The sequence below is a fragment of the Ammospiza nelsoni genome, chromosome 1 (assembly GCF_027579445.1).
Source record: "Ammospiza nelsoni isolate bAmmNel1 chromosome 1, bAmmNel1.pri, whole genome shotgun sequence".
In the NCBI taxonomy this organism is placed as follows: domain Eukaryota; kingdom Metazoa; phylum Chordata; class Aves; order Passeriformes; family Passerellidae; genus Ammospiza; species Ammospiza nelsoni.
This window is the reverse complement of record NC_080633.1, coordinates 9,442,666-9,461,836: the sequence shown is the minus strand read 5'-3', so window position 1 is coordinate 9,461,836 and position 19,171 is coordinate 9,442,666. Positions and strand designations below refer to the sequence as shown.

The window sequence follows — 19,171 nt, the reverse complement described above, 5'->3', positions numbered from 1 at the left end:
AAATACACAGAAAACTTCAGAGTGAAAACCAGAAATTGTGTTTCTCTCAGAAAAATACAGCACACACACTTTGAAGATTTTGAAGATGGTTTGTCTTCATGTTTCCCATCAACATAAACACGTTCTCATGCTTACTTGGCTGGCAATACTCAGCACTCCTGTGGCTTCACACTCTGCACCTTCCAAGCTCCAAACAATGCCGTGTCAGGGGCTAGCAACACATTTCTGCTGATAACAAACACAGTCACCCACTGCCTTTCCAGGCAAGCCCCTGCTCTGGAGGCAAATCCTTGTTCACAGGTCCTGCTGCAGCCACCACAGCTGCAGAGCCAGCAGAGCAGCTCTAATGCCCTTTCAGCTGCTTTCCTCTGCCAACACTGCTGCATGTGGCTGAGCATGCAAGCCCCTTGTGCACTGAATCCATCTTTTAACTTACTGCTTTCATGCTGAAAGTCTGGTGACTAATTTTCATTTTTTCCTAGCCATGTCTGCTACAGGCAGTTTGGGGCCCATCTCCCAAGTGAACACACACACTGCAGTTTCCACATTTAGCTTTTGAGTGTGCCACTGTCAGCCTGAATATTTTTAGACTTTTGATTCACTTCCTCCATCTCTTCAAATGTCACACCGGATACCTCAAAGCTGGGTACCTACATCTGCATTTCCTCCTCTCCCCTTGTAATTAAAGAGGATGACAACCAATGGGAACTTCTGCTTACTTGGTTTCCCCAGCTGTTTCCCAGTTCTCCCTTCTGATGTGCACTGTTCCATCCTGGTCTCATCCCAAAGTTTTCCAATTGCTCTTCCTGCTGTCCTGTAAAATCCTATTCATTGCTAGTGTACTGCACAGTGATATCTGCATGGACTTGGGGGGTTTAAGAGAAAAGCCTGCAGATTTTTAAGTAAGGAATCACATAAATCAATAGATAAATACCAGAGACGGGATTCACGTGATTCAACAGCCATGTTCATTGTCTCCATATCCCTATCTATGGACACTCTTTACTGTTAAAGGGGATCTGGTTAGCATGTTTTGGGGAGTCTGAGACATGACTCATATCATCCTGAAGCTGACACATGAACAGTCAGACCAATCACCAACTGAAAGTGCCAGCTCCAATCCTAGATGTCTATAAAAGGAGTGTAGCTGAGCTATAGATTACAGGAGGATGTTGCCCATCCATCCACATGGTAACACCACCACACAGCACTGAATGTTCCCACATTTTAGAGGAAATTATGTGATGGCTGGTTCTTAGCCAAAATTCTGAAGTCCACTGAAATTCATAGGTAGAACGACCCCAGAATTTAGTTTCAAAATGTCTTCACCTTGCCTTGGCCTCTCTTTAGTTTTATCAGCAATACAGCAGATTTTGATACTCAAGCTTCCCTGTAAATCTGGAGACTGCAGCTGAATATTTTGCTGCTAAGAGTAATGAGATGTGAGCTATAAGCAGATAAATGGCAATTACAAGAAAATACATGTCCTGCTTCAAATGGTTAATTTAAGAGGATCAAATTTCATAACTGCTTTCATATTTTAACTTCTCTTTTGCCTGACTTAGAAGACACTAGGCTTAACCCAACCTGTTGTGTGAAACTGGTAGCAACTCTCCTTCTGCACAACATGAAATGGCAGCAAGGACTTTCCATCACACACAGCAAGTGCTCTAATCAGTGATCTGCAGGCTTATCAAATTTCACAGTTAAAACAGAAAGCAAAAGAACACTTCATTATATATTTTAAAACTGTACTTATTATACATGCAAATGCAAACATTGAAGCTGTTTCTGTAGTCATGGATGAGAATTCTCAAATTGTAGATTCCTAGACAAGAAAAACTGGAACCAACATCTGCAGCATTTCTAAAAGCTTGCCAGGAAGTCAGAGGACATACCTTGAACCCCAGAAGAGGTGGTCGAGAACAGCTCGTTACAAATTTGAGTAGTTTGCGTTTCTCTTCATCAGTGAAGCTTTCTACAACCCTCCAAAATATTTTAATTACAGGATGGTCTGCTGTGTAGCCACCTACAATGAGATTTAAATGATTTACAGCTAGAACAGTTTTATGTAAGAAATAAATTCTTCAGAAAACCTAGCATCAATCTTGAAGGTTTGGAGAATATACTATAGCCAGCAGGCTTTTATTGCTAACTTCCAATACCTACAGATCTGTCATCACTGCAATTTCAGTTTCATTGCTTAGCTGTGGCTACTTTATCCTTCATCTTCTTAAATGCAGTTTTCTTCACTGAAGCCTATTTTAATTTAGTTTTATTTAATTTAGTATTTAGCTAGTAACTTCAGATTGTTGCCTTTCCCTCCAAGAGTGTGCAAAATCTGCAAGACCCAGGATGTTACTGATTAATCTGCTCACCCTGAGGTGAGCCCAGATGTGAACTGATGATTTGGTAGCTACTTTTTGATTACATTAATGGTAAGTGCAGGGGACAAATGAAGTAAGATACCTTGCATTTTTCACAAGGAAAATATATGATCTCTATTCAGACTGTCTGAGAAATGGTAAGTATCTAAATGAGGCAGTAGAAACTACCATCCCAAAGTAATTTGCAGACTTATTTTCAGATTGATCAGACAGAGTCTAATTTTAATTTAGAAAATAAATGCCCTCAAATTATCTGGCTATAAACTTGCATTTAAGCATGTGAAAAAAATAAACTGTGTATCTCAATTTCCTACCATTTATAGAACTGGGTTGTAATTTTAGCCAGTTTTCTGAATTTGGCCAAAGGTAACAAGAATGACCCTGCAATTTTTTCTTAAAAGGCAGAATGAAAAGCAAGTTCAGTTATTCCCAAGTCAGTCATCACAGATTTTTTTATTTAAGTAAAATTTGCTTACCTGAATAGTTTGTGAAAGACTTAAGGTCATCCAAACTAATCGGAACTTGTGCACCAGAAGTCAGAACCTGAGGGCAAAGGAAATGAGAGCGTTCCATTAGAGGCAGAAGTGAGCAATGATTTCTGTCAGGGGCAGTTGCTCTGAGCAGCTTTAAGCACAGTACCTGTATTTCCTGCTGGTCAAACATGCGCAGCCACTCAAGGTTGACGACGTTGGCCAGCCCCTGGCGGAAGGCCAGGCAGTGCTGGCGGATCTGCTTGTTCAGCCGGTAGTCGGCCACCAGGTGGATGTACGCGATCCGGTTGGCGCTGGTGACGGGGATGTCCTTCCCACCTGGCTTCAGCTCAACCACCTAAAACACAGCCATTCTCATCACCTGGCAAACTGCACTTCTGTGCCCTAGCTGGGAAATGGGGCTGCAAAACATTCCAGTCAGTGATGTATCCCTTTGAAGTTAAAACATTCCAGTCAGTGATGTATCCCTTGGAAGTTAAAACATTCTAGTCAGTGACGTATCTGTTTGAAGGTGGCTATGATGACACATTCAGGAATATTCACCTCAAAGAAGACAGAAGATTAGGAGGAGCTACAAAGGTGTTTTCTCTGGTTATGTGTAAGAGCACATTCTGTGCACTCAGACCTCCACTGCCAATACAGCTCATCACACAGCCCTATGGTTTATCATCAGAAAGCTGGATTAGGCAAGCTGTGCTTGACTGGCTGGGCTCTTCCCGAGCTGCTGCTGGTGAATTCTGCAGGGTCACATTATGGTAAAGCAAGGGCCACTGGGCGGCCCCAGAGCCTGCAAGGGCTCCCCGGGGGTGAGGAGCCTAAGATAGAAAATGCCTAGTCATGATGACTGGACCTTAGAAGCCCCTCTCTTCCCCCTTTGGAGCCTTGCTTATCTCTCTGTAAGACTATAGGCCACTTTCCTTTGACCCTTACTACTGGACAATTTCTAAAACCCCTGTATCCTATAAAAACCTCTACTTTTGCCCAGCTCAGGAGAAGAGCTGTCACTGAGAACCTTCACAGAAGATTCAATAAAGACATCGCTGTGGAACCTCACACAGCCTTCTCTCTCTCCCTGCATCTGCTTACTGGCACCTAGCAAGCAAAGAGCCGAAATCACAATGCGCTGATAATCTCTAAAAGAGCTGATACCACTTAAGCTTGCTAAGGTTGCCTGAGGCTAAGAACTGCTTGGGAACTGGGACAGGTGGGCAGCCTGAGCAGGGCTGAGCTATCTGGATCCACTGCAGCCCGCTGGGGACACTCTGAAACCCGGCCAGAGGCTGCGTTACTGCCGAGTCAAAATTGCAAGCTCAGCATTCACAATTCATCCTGTGGAAAATGCACTGTTGTACATACTCAGTATATTCAATCAAAGTAAAAAACACAACCAAACAAATCAAGTCTTACTGGGAAGCTCAACTTTTGTCCTTCAAGTACACCAAGGTACCTCAGTATGGGAGAATTTTTAAAGAAAAATCCCAAAACTAAAGATGCTGTACTTGCATTAAGATATAAACCAGGTTCAAAGATAGCTGTAATTAGAACACTATAGGCCTTCACATATCCTACTCTTTCCTACATGGGGTTAATTCAGTCAAGCAGCAGTCCAATTGGAAGGTATTATTAGAGTACTTAAGAGAAGAATTAAAAAAACCCTAAAAACACCATAATACCTTCACCTTCTGAACTCTTCCAAAAATGTTGATTTTTTTCCAACACTCTGGAGTCAGCAATTTCTTCATTTAAACCAACAGTGCACTTCAGTATGTGGTAATAATGGCATTTTTAGAGCACAGAGAATTAAACACATGAATAGCTTCTTTTCTAACATGTTACCTAGTAATGCAGCTGCTCATGTACTAAGTAAAATGTGCAAAATGGTATGATTAAAAATTCACAGTACTTTTGAGCATTCAGACTTTTTCTTGATTCATAGCTCTTTAAGACAAAAGAAACCATTAAGATCTGTGAATTCTGACCTCCCAGATGACACAGGCCAGAGGATTCTGTCTAGAGATTCCTGTATTCAACTCCACAAATCCACAGATGAGTTAGAGCACATTTTTAGAGACGTGCAATCCTGTGATTCTGCATCTACCACTTTCTTTGATAAGCTACCACAACCTGAATTACAACAGGTGTTAAAAATATGTCTTACTTCCCACTTTAATCCTTCAGATGCAAGCTTCTGGCTTTTCTTAGCTCCTACAGTAAAAAAACTCATCAATACTCCACCATGTCTGTGTGCAGGTACTTAAACCCTACTCCTGGCAAGAATTAAGTAAAATTAAGGTGTCAGTGTAGGTGGCACCATTTCACACCCTATACAGATTACTTTGTTCCTTCCACAAGAGCCAGGAGGGCTCTCTCTGGGATCCACCCACACAGCTCCAGGCCTGGGATACAGTCAGGGATCATTTCCAGAGGGTACAGGCCAGTGCCTGGGACCACTGGCTGGCCTGAGGGTATTTTTACTGGTAAAGTCCACATGGAGTATGAACAGAAGTGTGGGACATGCTCCATACCACAATGGAAACAGCTGATGGGAAGGGGCTCCTGCACTGCTGAGCTCTGTGTTTCATCCACTGTACTAATTTTACTACTACTGCTGAACAGTTAATCATCAGATTAATCCAATTATTGACAAGAAGCATTCTAATTTTCACTTCAAATCCAATGGGTAAAGTTTGTTCATACCTACTGCCCTTATTTCAGTGTTGAAGAGCTTAATCAACTCTTTTCTTCCTCCTCAAATACATCCATGATGTATTACTTAAGGGCAGGAACTTCATTCATCTTCCCAGAGACTTTTACATGGAACTAAAGACAGTTCTTTTAATTTCCTCTTATAAAATACCTTTTACAAAGCCTAACAAGACCAGAAAGTTTTCTCTTACTTCTTAAATTCTCACCCTCTTTAGCTTTACAAGATCAGAGCAACCAGAGATGTTCCACATGAACAGATCAGTGTTGTGACCTCAGTATTACTAACACTTCACTTACAAACCTTCTCTACTTGTTTTGCAGAACTGCAGAATCCCTTGGGTTTCTGACACCAATTAAAACACTGAGGTATGGACACACTGAATTAGGCCATATTAAAATGCATTAAAGCATATTTGTATCACCTAACTCATCAAGCATCTCTTAAGAATATGCACACCAACAATAAACTAACAGATATCACTCCATGTGCATACAACAATTTCTGTGAGCTCAGTATTTACACTAAAAATGCTTGAACTGACCTCTTTCCTAAAATAGCCCAAGGGAACTACTGGGAGGGTGTTCTAGAAAACTTCTGTATTTTAAGAGTCATCCAGGCACTAGGTGAAGTAAAATGTCTGACCTTCCCTGCAGGCCAGCAAACAGAAATCAGGACACAGATTAATTTACATTTGCATTGTAAGAGCACTGGCTCCACAGTGCTCTAGGCATGTCAGGAAAGCTGTATTCATTCTATAATAAAAAACTGTTCTCTTCCTATAAAGTTCTTCCTTCAAAGCAGAGAAAAAAAAAGGTGAACTCTTTCTGACCACTATTTTTAGAAAACAGGACAAAGTTGTTTTGTTTTGTTTTTTAAATCCTATTATTCCATTCATTTTTATATTTTAAAGTAGCAAATATTAATTTCTGATCCAGCAACATTTCTGTAGCTGCCCTTCCTCCCCAGAGCCCTGCATTGCCACAAGAACAGGCACAGCACTCAGTTAAGGGCATTTGCTGGGGTCTTCCAGGGACCCAACTATCCATTTTCAGAGTTTGCCAGTGTGAGGTTAATTTTACCATTGTAAAAGTATCATCCAAGACCAAAGCAAAAGGGATAACAGATCACAAATAATAAATACATTATGCCAAAAAGGCCAAGAAGGATGTAAATCAGAAACCAGTAACATCTGGTAAGCATAAAACTGAAGTAAAGGTAGATGCACTCAGTGTGTTAATGGCATTAAAGGAACTATTGTAGAATTCTCACTTAATTCTAAAGTCAGCAATGATTGTTGAAGAGTTCCTTTTCAAAAAGGCCATAGCACAACTTAACAGGTCAAAAACACTTTATCAGCTTCATTTTTATTTTATCCACCCAGTCTTGGCCACTAGATGGGGCAAGCCAATAACCCAGGTTACCCAGGACGGCCACGCGAGGAAACCACAGCCCTGTGTCCTGTTTCTATTCTGCAGATCTAAGTTTAAACAAACAAACAAAAAGCCTTTTACCTTGGTTTGTAATCAAAATCGCATGTACTAAAGGCACTCAAACCATAGATATCCTTTAGGTGAGTATAAAGATTGTTCAGACAAATTTGATTCCCAACTCACAAAGTGCATCTTCAAAATGAAGGGGAAATACCAAAAGGGGACAGAAAAGTTCCATATGATGAAGACATAAGACACTTTATCTCTTCACAGAATCACAGAACCTCCAGTGCAATTTCCTACAGCTCTTACAGATAATCAAGAATTCCTACAAGATGAGAATCTTTTCTCTTGGACTCTCATCACTTTTGTTTACATCACCCCTACAGTTCTTCCCCCTTTTGAAAAGAAGTCGATGAAGTTTCTTTTCCCTTTCCCTGTCATCTGCCTACCAGATGTTCATGCAGGAGTTCCAGGTAGGAGATTGCATATGAATGCCTAAGAATGCATTTTCTGTAACTGTTATGAGTCTGCCTGAGAAGGCTCAGCCTCAGCTTAATTACTTTGCTGCTGAAAAACCTCTAAAATCATCCTTCTAAGCCACCACATCCTAGTAAAGAGGTTGTCAAGACAAACTTTCAAAACTCTTTTTAGGGCTTCAAAATTTTCCCCCAAAGAAATTTAAAAGCAAAGAACTCCCCTTTGGTGAGTCAGCATATTTTCAGTGACAACAAGGGCATTCACACCTGCTTAAAAAGCCCAAGGTGTCCCAAAACCAAGTTCTGTATGATATGGATTTCATAGAAACTGAATATTTATTATAGTGCTTCTCTGTGGATTTGTGCCTTTACACTTTATTTATGCAATCTTCTGATCACACTCAGCTTGTGATCCATGTACTCTCAAGTACCAGTGTGAGACTGATATTCTCAAGCAGATTTTTTAAGTACAGCATCCAACACTTCTGAAGGAAGAGGAATGAGTGCTTGCATCTCCCTCTTGCCCTGGGCAGCCACAAAACTTGCTTTCCTCACTGAAAGAAGGGGAGGGAGAAAGGTCTGAAAAGAGAAGGTATTTTCTTGAATTTGCTAACCTTATTCTTACAGACCTTTCATAACCATCTCATCTACAAGATAAAAGGAAAAACTAGATCAATATACAGACCTGTAACCACAGGCTGACCTCCTCTGAGACTTTGCTACTGGCCACCATTTTCTGCAGGAGAGCTGAAATGTGGGCTGGTATCACTGCATTAGATAGATCTTTATCAAAAGCTATTTGGGGTTGGAAGATAAGGTTGATGGCATAGCTCCCCTAATTAGCAGGTCTAATGTGCAAATTATTAAGTACCTTTTTCAACTTCTGGTGAATGCACTTTGACAATAGTTTAATGGGGTCTAAAAGCACATTACAGGATTGGAATCAATACACTGATAATAGAATCTGTACCTTCTACTAGTGACAGAGGCAATAGAGCCCCTTTTGAATGTGTCTTTCATTGCAGATAATGCTTTTGTGTCACAATTGGTGGATGGACACTGCCATGAGCAGAGCTATTTACAAGGATAGATTTATGATGCATTTATTGGGCACTAATTTATTAAACACTAAAGTGGTTGTTTAGCTGAAAACTACATATAATGTACATTCAACCTAAGGAGTGCAAATTAAGCTCTTTTCCTAAAGTGAATTAGCCTTACCTTGGCACAAGCAATTAGTATGCAATGGTTACAAGTCAAACAGCAGATAAAATGTATTTATCCATATGAGGTTTATTAAGGTAATGAAATGAAGTATAAAAAGAGACTTGTTGCATTGAAAGGCAGAAGACAGTGACAAGAACCAATGGGTTCTGTTGAACTACACTAACAGGCAGTGAGCCTCATAAAAAGATGGCTGATACTTTGTGGGTAAAATGTTCAAGTATAAAACCAGCAAACCATCATCAAAATATTTATTTTAACTGACATTTCATCTTGTTATTCAGCAACTCACTAATTCATTAAATCTTCCTTTTAAAGTTAGGCCAAACAACTACAAATCATAAGTCTTGAAAATAGCAGCCACAGCCCTCATTTTAGTTAGATACTAAACTGGATTTGTGTTAGCTATTAACACAAATAATACAAAGCTATTACTTTAATCAGAATTAAATAAATAGTTTTAGAACTCAGACTTTCCCCCCAGTATTAAAAATCTCAGATAATACTGGAAACTATTGGTGTTATAAACTAATAACTGGAACTATTAACTGTTAGAAACTAATAACTGGAAGCTATTTGGTGTGCTCTGCTTCCTAGAACCCAACCTCTGGGTGCTCAGTTCAGTACCAGCCATACAGAGCACTCAGAATGTGCTTTTGGGTACATCTATATCACATCTTTATCTCAAGTTTTTAAGTGTTTTTCTAAAGACAGTGCAGGTCAGATGTTTTCCTATAGGGAGTGTAATCCAGGGAGGAAAATGACACATGATACTTGTTTAATATTAAATGTTATTTATATCAGTCAACAGTTGCCTCTCCCCTTTAGTGTGCTTTAGAAATCCCAAATCTGAGGGTACTATTTTAAAATTTAATCCAATCCAGATTTTAGGATCTTCTACAATGACAGGAAATGGATGACAGTAGAATAAGATAAAATCCAAGCCTGACACTGTTCAAGCAGAAGTCTTGGCCAGCAAACTTGCCCTGACTTAAGGAGCCTCAGAGAGCTCCACTCCCAGTTTCCAGGACAGGTCAGTGCACCTCACTGGTGCTGCTGCACTGGAGATGTGCTCAGTCCTGGCCCCCTGAGCAGCAAAGCCCGAGCACTGCTCATCCCCTCCTGGAGTCTGTTCCTGCCTCACAACAGGAGCTGAATTCAGATGCTGCTGCTCATCACAGCGTGGTCAGGTCTACTTTTTTCATCCAATTATTTGCCATAATCGAGTGTAAGTTTGGAATCCTCAATTTTAAATCCTCAGAATTGAAAGAGGAAGCATGACAGAAGGCTTTACCTAGGAGGTTACCTGCATTAGCACACTAAGGCAGGCTTTTAGAGCTCTAGTGATATTTATTTTCTACTATGAGTGATCTTCAGTAGACACAACAGAGCAAATATAAGCTGTAATCAAATTATATGGTGCAACTGCTTAAAAACTCAGACGTAAGGACCTAAGTAACTGCTTTTCAGAAGCACTGAACACCATTCATCCCCTCTGACTAATCTGGTATCTCAAGCCTTAAAAAAAAAAGGGTGGGGGCTAATAAAAAAAATTGAGGTTGATCAAACTTCAGGCTCTCTTACTTTGTAAATTACAGATAAATGAGACAACGCTTATCTCACAATAACGGGTCTTTACTGTCAGTATCATTTAAAATCTCTCTAACTATTGCTAACTGCAACTCTAAAACTAGGCAGTACTTCTGTAGTTTACACATAATCTAAATTTTGCTACTATTACAAGTGCAATTGAAGAAACAACAGATTTTTTTCAGGAAACATTCTCAAGCAATACAACTTTATATGTATGACTGTTAGAAAATCACTGCAGTTCACTCCTTAAAAGACCAGACCTTTAAGTAATCAAAAGTTATTTAAGTACACAGTTAGTTACTCTCTACTCCAAATATTGAACCACAATTCCAACTGATGACTTACAGCACCTTTAACAGTTGTTTCCCATCATATTTAAATTAAAAAATTAATTAGCAGGGATAGTAAAGATTCATCAGTCATAGATGAAAAGAAAATACAATAAAAAAGAAACTAAAGAAAATAAAAATTCAAAGCATTCTTACCTGTGCTTCCCCAAGGTCATTATTTACCACGGTGAAGTTGAGTCCAAGTTCTTCCACATCCCCTTCATAGCTCTTTAGAAAAAGCAAATTTTTGTACATCTCTGGGTCTAGTGAAGCTAAATGATGGATGTCAACATCAGCACTTGTCCCTAATAATTTTGAGAGGAAAAAACTAGCAAATGGCAGCTCCACCAGCATATTTTCATAAAGAGCCTGAAAAATAAAGCAATTAAAAGCACATTAGATATAACTGTTTGTACATGCAAGAATTCAGAAGGTTTCTCAATTTTTGAGTAATTCTGTCCTAATTTGGTGCCTGAGAATGTTCTTCTAGCATGGAAATAGCTCAAATATTGCATAAATTTAAGAATATTCATCCAAAATTTGAAATGTGAATATTCTTGTGAAATATCAAGGTCCCAAATCTCACAAATTAATTATGTCACGATTTAAAATGCAAGGTCATTGGTTACCTGCCATCACTCTTTATCCAAACTGCATTTATTTTCAGGAAAAGCAAGGTTTGCTAAAGGACAATGCAACTGCACAAGAATGTCTTACAAAAGAAGTTTACACCTCTACTTCCATTAGCACCATCACAAGCAGCATTATTCCATTCATATCAATCACTGCATGTAGAACTGTCATCCCCCTCACCCCCTTAGAGTAACTCTGCAAACCCAGCACATTTTAAACTAATAAAAACTATTTGGTGCATGTTACACAGATTCACCTTTGGTGAATTTCACTGCTCTAATGACACAGTCAAAATATCCTTCTTTCCAAGCCAAGAGCTGACCAGTTCTGTGTCACAGGTCCAATCCTGTCTGTTCATGATCCAAACCTGACCCAAATCTTTTGACTGCAACTTCAAATTATCCCCAAGAATTTTCACATACCATTCTAGGTTCTTCCACTGTATGAGCACATTTCCATGCAATGCAAAGTATCTTTGCATTGTTTTTTATAAGTCAGTAACAACTGCTTGCTTGGAAGAAAAATTTACTTATGGTAGCTCTCAGAAGAAGGAGAGGTGCACCCTTCAGGGCTATTCTGAATAAAGGACCACTGCTTTAAAAAGCCCATTCCTGGTACATGCTGCCCTTCTCATTGTCCACTCTGTTTGCCACATCAGCATCTCTACCAGTGACAAGCAAATGTTTACAGAACATTAATAGCAATGCCAGGCTAATCAGACAAGGCATCACCAACATAACATCACTGTAACATCATTGTTTGCTCCCTTTTAAGTCTCCAAGAGCAGAGTTTTGGTGTTACTGAATTCCTCCATAATCTGCTGCAAACTTAGAAAAGGAATCCCACTGAGGGGAAAAAAAAACCAAAACTAAAAAAAGATGAATAGATGTAGCTCTAATCACTCAATGATATTGCAACAAAGACTTCAGGAATAATATACACAATTCCTTAAACTTCTGAAAGAACATTTTTCTATGAGGTGAGTTAGACCTTGCAAAAAAAACCTGAGAATAACGAGTTCAAAGCCAAAGGGTGCATTATATTTAGAGCCATATGATTTATTCAAGGTGTAGAAGTCAAAATCCTCATTTGTATAGCTGACTTTAAAAGCAAACTAGAGGGATAAATCATTAATTTGCAATGTGTAAGGTCAGTGTTTGCTGTTCCTGCATTAGTAACAATAAAGCTATTGTAATTCCTTAAATATATCAAAGCTACCCGAATTTAAAATGGAATTCCATCTGTGACTCATAAAATGTAAATGCAGAGGTGTAATTTTTTACACAAGGCAGGTTTAAGCCTTTAGAGCATTCAATATACAAGGACTAATAAATGATAGCACTAAAAACTATGATCACATCAGCTAAATGGATTATAAATTAAATTTCCATAATGTATGCAACTGAAATACAAATGTAGACATAAATCAAGGTATTTTCTAAACACAGGTTAATGACACAAATTCAAAACCTGTCTATTTTTTATGCAAAATAATCCACTTAGCATTTTTCAAACTGGTCTTAAGTCTTCACCACTTGCAACACTTGATCCTAGAAGCCTATCAATAATTCCTTGTCAGGAAGAAAACAGCAATAGGTATATTGAAGAAACTTGTACGTTATTTTTCAAGTGTCTGTCTTTTATGAGTGTTTATTGCAAGAAATTGTGCCAAAATGATTTGAAATAAAAAGGATTAATTATGGTAGAAGCTTTTTAATATAAGTGAGTGCAGCTGCAATGCAATTAATGCAAATTGTGATGCTATCAGGAAAATAAATGTGAACAACATCACTGGCTATTTCTGTTTGCTGCCAAATAACTTCAGTAATTTACTACATTAAGAATCAATAAAAAAATAATGCATTTCAAATGCATCACTATTAATCTTCAGGTAGTTCCAAAGTGAACATTTATAACTTCATCTAAAAACTATATAAAGCATTTTTAAATAAACTAAATTGTGCAACTTGAGAATATCTTTAATTACTCCCTCTCTTAGCTAAGTGATTGCAATATTCAAAATAAAGTATTTTTGGAAAGAAGACAAACAGTAGTGTTTTAATTAGTTTGAAAGTCAAACTATCCTAATAAAGTTTAATAAAAAATGCACTAAAACTCTGGTGAATAAAGTCACGATGAACTTTGGTTTTGTTTCAAAGAGGTGAAGGCCACCATTACAGCCCCAGCACCGCAGAGATGCTGAGAAGTACTGTGAACAATATGAGTAAATAACTGAAACTTTATTTTCTGGATTCCATCTAACTGTTTCTCAGTCAGCACAACTGATCAGACTACCTATTCTTGCTAAAAATGTGATTCCACACATTCCTGCCAGGGCAACAAAACCCTCAGCTGATTCCCCTGGGTTTGTCTGCAAGCAGAGCAGTTGTACAGTGGAGGCTACAGGGTCACTACAACCAGAATAAGGTTCACAACTTGCAGATTATTTGTGCTGCGCTTTGTTTGGGCTGTTGGATTTGGGGTTTGCAGGGTGGGTGTGTGTTGGTGGTCACAGCAGGGACACTGAAGTTTCTTCTAAATTACAGTAATATCCAGCTCACAGCTATGGCTGAAACAGGGTGGGAACTGCAGAACAATTTGTTTCCACCAGGAGCAAAACCTGCCAGCTGCCCATGGAAGCCCACCCTGATGGGGATTTTTCTAAAGCTAAATCTAAAGACCAAGAGGGAGACTCCCCTCCTTCCTTGTTTTTCCATACTGGACTCCCTTGGGAAGCTGTAAGTTACCCTGTTTTAAGCTTAGTTTTTTGCCTGTCTGAACTCTCTGAACTGGCTTTCTACAACATCAACATCAAGGAGGCAGGAGCCCAGATCAGCAACAGGCAAGGGAATGGTGACCACCTCTCTCAGAGGAAAGCAGCTCTGCCAGATTAATCAGCTGCAGTGTGAAGCTGCATCATTAGAGTGTACTAAAACAGTCCTTTAATACAATATATGGCCATGCTGTCCACACAGATCTTGTTCTCTTTCTTCCTCTCACAGCCAATGAGCAACAACACTGATGGCAGAAACTGGCTTGCTCTTGGACAGAGATGTCTTCTTCTGTTTGGCTAAATCAGAGCTTCCTGTTCATACACTGCTTCAGGAGCTCAAAGCCAGCAAGTTCACCCAGTTTAACCAATGTCTATTTTAAAACGAATGTTTAAAACTTCGAATACTCTCACCCTTTCAGAAGCTTCCTTTCATTATGCAGCAATCACCAATGGGACTGATGCCTTTCTATGCTGAGCTCTGACAGTTCCCATCCCCAGCTTTCCCACCTGAGCCCCTGACCCCACTGGCTCTGCCCTGCAGCCCATGAACTGCACAGGCCTATGGAAGGCAGAGAGTGCAGGTGGGAAGTCATGAAAGGAGCAAGTGGTGGCCATGGATGGCATCAGATTTCCACCTTCTCATGTTCAGACATGGGGGTCAACACCAACAACCTCAACCCATCCTGCAGAGCTCTGTCTCCCTGCAAGGCTGGGATATTAACACTCCAGCTGGACAGAAGGGCAATTTGAGGCACAAACTTGGGGTAAGAGGCTGGTCTGAAGCAGAGGCAGTGATGTTCACATCAAGGGCAATCCCAAAAGCACAGTGATGCTCACAGGGTGACACATTCCCAAGTAGCTAAAAGGTAATGTCTGTGAAAAGGCCAACTTGGATTTCCCAGCACTCTTTCAAACTCATGTAGATTAGGAATTTAGGTCCTTAGTTAAAAGTTGACATCTCTAGAGATCAAAAAAAAAAAAGTAATTTAAAAGCTTCTGAAATGACTAAAACAAAAAAAAATTTCTATTTCAGTAACAAATAATTTTCAGTACTCTCCAACCCAGTGTTCTAATTATGTCAAGTCTTTTCTATTTTCTGAAGAGATGGTTAAAATAAGGGGGTTTTTTTCTTGTTAAAAGGTCAAGAGCAATTATTTCACTATGGAAAAGGTAGTATTCAGTGAAAGGAACTTCACCTACCTATCTCCCCATTTGTGAGAATGACTGCAGAACACACCAGAATATTAAAAACAACTAAAGTAAGAGAAAGCCTCCTGTGGTTAGGAAGTTTTCACTTCACATGCAGTCTGAAGTTGTTCCTCTTTTAAACAACCTCAGCCACCTGTGATTACAGTGCAGTTCCACAGTAATTGATTGCTACAGGGACTGGCCTTTACTCAGTTTGGTGACACAGATCACAATGTGGGCATTTGAAGTGATGAAAAATATGATCTTCAGACACAAATATACTGAATGCACTCACTACACATCTGTGATGTGGAGGAACAAGAACCAATTCGTCAAGCAAGCACCTTTCAGAACAGAGGCATGCAATTAATATCTGTAACACATTATGGAAGAAGGATCTGGGCTGAAGGACTGCTGTACATAGTGACAAAAAGAGAAGGATGACAGCTCTCTGGACAAGGAGGACTTCTGTTATTCCAACAAAATAACAATTGTACCTGATAGAGACTACAGATGTAACTATCACAACACCATTTAAGTACTCCATAGGGTATTGTACTCCAATACAAGGCACTGTTCAAGTATGGCCCCAAGATTGGGGAATTGCTCTTCAGAAAGAGAAGATTCCACACCATGTTTTAAATTTGGACAAAATGTAAGCTATTGGAGTAATTTCAGCCAGATTAGCCATACACAGCAGAAGTTACACAAGCACTACAACATGCTGAATAAGGTTCAACAAATTGCATAAACAAATTTACATATGAATTAATTAAACCTCCCTCCCTGTAAGGCAGTTTTAGTGCCTTCACTTACACTTTCAGATCTACAACTAATTCTCATTTATTATTTCAAGTAAAATCTTTCTTAAGAAAAATAATCAGTCACTGCTGCTACTTTCCATTAATCCCTCACAACTCAGAACTGTATTTTAAAGCATAAACAATGCTAAAGTCATATCCCTAGAAAGATGGGATAAAGCAGTAAATGACTGGACTTAAATTCAGTTATTTCCATAATCAGTCTCCAAGACCATAACCCTTTCTATTTCAGTAATTTTAAACAGTTACTATTAAATAATACTTAGCACTTACAGAGTGCAATAGATCTTCAAAGCTGTACAGAACCATTAATAAAAATGATCGAAAAATAGCAAAACCATTAGAACTTCCTTCTACCTTATTATTTATACCCTAGAAATGTTTCATCACACTCACAAAGCTATTGGGGGCAGCAGAGACTTTTCAACCCTAATAAAAAAGATTAAAAATTTATGTTAAATTAAAATCAACATGTACTCATATTTTGAAGCATTTTTAGAGCTAACATTTAGTAATCTCTAGATAAAATAAATTCTTTAAAATGTGCTTAATAATGTGTTTAAAATTGAGGAAACCCCAAAATATATTGTTTCTAATGCCAATACAGTAAAATAAAATTATTCCTCCCAGGTGTGTGTCCCAATGCAAGGTGTCCTGTTACCCTGGAGCTCTAAGCCACTGTTTCCAAGCCTCTGAGCAGTAGCAGATGTTTAGATGCATTTGAATCACCATAGTAATGGAAAATCTGGTGCATTATCTTCCCTGTATTACTGTGAAAATTCATTGCTTGCCTTTGTTCTGTCTTTTAAAAGAACAGGAGTCCAAAATTCCACAGCTTGATGCCTGTAATGAGGCTTCAGCAAGCTTTAACAGCCCTTGCAGCAGTGTGAATATCATTACATTTAATTTTTTTTTTTTTTTTTTTTTTTTTTTTTTTTTTTTTTTTTTTTTAGAAAAAGCCTTTTAAAAATTGGTTTTACTTCGAATTTCCCACTCATTGTGAATTTGAAGGTCAGTAAGTACAAGTTTATAGAAGTCTCAGAGATTTGAGGTGGCAAGGATGGTACAAATCCCTGAAATGGATGGCAGGGGTGTGGCAGCACAGACCAAACTCCTGAACACAGGAACCTGGAAAATGTAAGGATCCACTCCCAAAGACTTCACTGGATCATATCAACTATAATGACCTTGAGTTAATTTTTAATTTAAAAATAGAAAGTCATGCTAGTGTTTTTATTCTAGGAATTTAGGATGCCCTTAATAACATTATTGTTTATTACTAAAACAGAGTACTTCAGAAATGCCAGCACGTGCAGAAAACTACAATTTCATCAGCTTGATACTTTCTCATTTAATAGGAACAGTTATCTCTGTAACTTATGCCATAAATATGATATAAATTGCTATCAATGTCATTTGGGGGTTTTGAATGATGAGAGAGAAAAGCACTGTGGATACCTGTAGATGCACTGGATAAGTGATAGTTATCATTCATTACTGAAGTTCAGTAAAGGCTTAATAGATTTTTTCTTGTCTCAAATTTAAACATAATTTAGGAAGAACTTGAAGATAAAAGGAAAACTTCTTATTTAAGCTTAATCTTCTGACATACTGAAACACTTAATACTATCTAACTAACCTTTGGATATGCTTCTAAGATAAATCTGTATTTTAAAAGCAGTGAAACAAGTAATTTCTAAAGTTCAAACCAATTTAAGAATTTCAGTAAATATTCCAAACCTAATTGATTGAAATGGATGTAGGTGTTCCCAACTGTGAACAAAGATCAGGATACCATTACCACACACTCTTAACTGTTTATTTATTCCCTGTCCAGGAACCTGATTTAGAGGCAATAAAATGCAATCAGTACACAAACCAGAAGCAGGAATCATCTGCTAATGGAACTTTTAATTGAGGAGTGACCACTGACATGAGGTAATTCTTTCCATGCAGAACTCCTTGCAGAGACCTCTATGCACTTTATCACGGTAAACAATCACTAACATATGCATTAAAGAAAATTTAAATACATTATGACCCAATAAATATCACAATCCATCAATAAACACTTTTCCTCCCTAAAGATTTAGAGTTAAAATACCACATTTCAGTAGTCTTTTAGCACTAGACATATATTTACAGGGTTACTACTAACATAGCTATTTGTAATCAAAAGATAATTGGTTTTGTTAAATGCACCAGTACACAAAGGAATTGTCAAGCTGAAGAACTGTGTCAGAAAGTAGATTCAAATTAGTTTACATCTGCATTCATAAATCATGAAATAGCTTCCATAAGGTACCAATTCTGCTCTCTTAGGATTGTGTTTCTGCACTGTAGGTACATCATTAAAGCACCATGCTACTTTCCATGGTAAATTCCTGCTTTGATTCCATATCAGATGATTCAGGATTTTCTGAGACAAATGATCATCAGCTAACTTGCTCTTAAGTAAAATGCTGAAGCTACAAAGTCATGTGAGAGCTAACTGAAATTAATAAAACCAAGAGTTTAATCAATGACCTCCTCTTTGCATCAGTATCACCAATCCCATACCTACCATTCCAGGTACCAGTAATACCAATTGTGGCTGCAGAACAAACTAATTAAGGGTGTACTGACTTAAATCAAGCCAAAGAGGGTCTAATTAAGAGAACAATAAGAAAATTGAAATAGGAGGCTAAAAATCAGAAGGAAAAAACCACCACCCTCCAAGTCAGAGTGGCAGCGCAATGCTTGACACCAAACAATCCAGTATATGAAAGCCAGTTCTCATTGTAATTTTCTTGCTTTGTTTTCCTTCCACAAGCTTTTGGTGCATGAATGGCACTCAAATACGTTATCAGAAGCATCTCCTTGAATGTTTTAATTCCATACATGCAGCTTATTTATAATTAAAGAGTTTAGGATCTGATGCAGATCTTGCTGTGGGAAGACTCGCGTGAATCAATACTTCTTAGATAAGGCCCAAGAATGATTAAGAATTACTTTGTTTTTCTGCAGAATGGATTCTACAGACACTGCTCATGTCAGAATTGTACCTTCCAGAGGCACAATATTCAAAGTTACAAACAGAAACCATAAGGCATACTCTCTAATACACAGAAGAATAA

The 19,171-nt window shown here is 38.5% G+C and overlaps 1 protein-coding gene across 1 annotated transcript in view; it reads right to left on the bottom strand.

Moving 5' to 3' along the window:
* Positions 1-19,171, bottom strand: part of UBE3C (ubiquitin protein ligase E3C) — a 72,092-nt gene that overhangs the window by 4,954 nt on the left and 47,967 nt on the right. Inside the window, exons 19-22 of the mRNA XM_059466407.1 lie at positions 10,797-11,009; positions 3,027-3,215; positions 2,864-2,930; positions 1,899-2,029 (exon numbers count right to left, since the gene is read on the bottom strand). Of these exons, the coding sequence (XP_059322390.1) occupies positions 1,899-2,029; positions 2,864-2,930; positions 3,027-3,215; positions 10,797-11,009 (600 nt within the window). The remainder of the gene's footprint in view (positions 1-1,898; positions 2,030-2,863; positions 2,931-3,026; positions 3,216-10,796; positions 11,010-19,171) is intronic.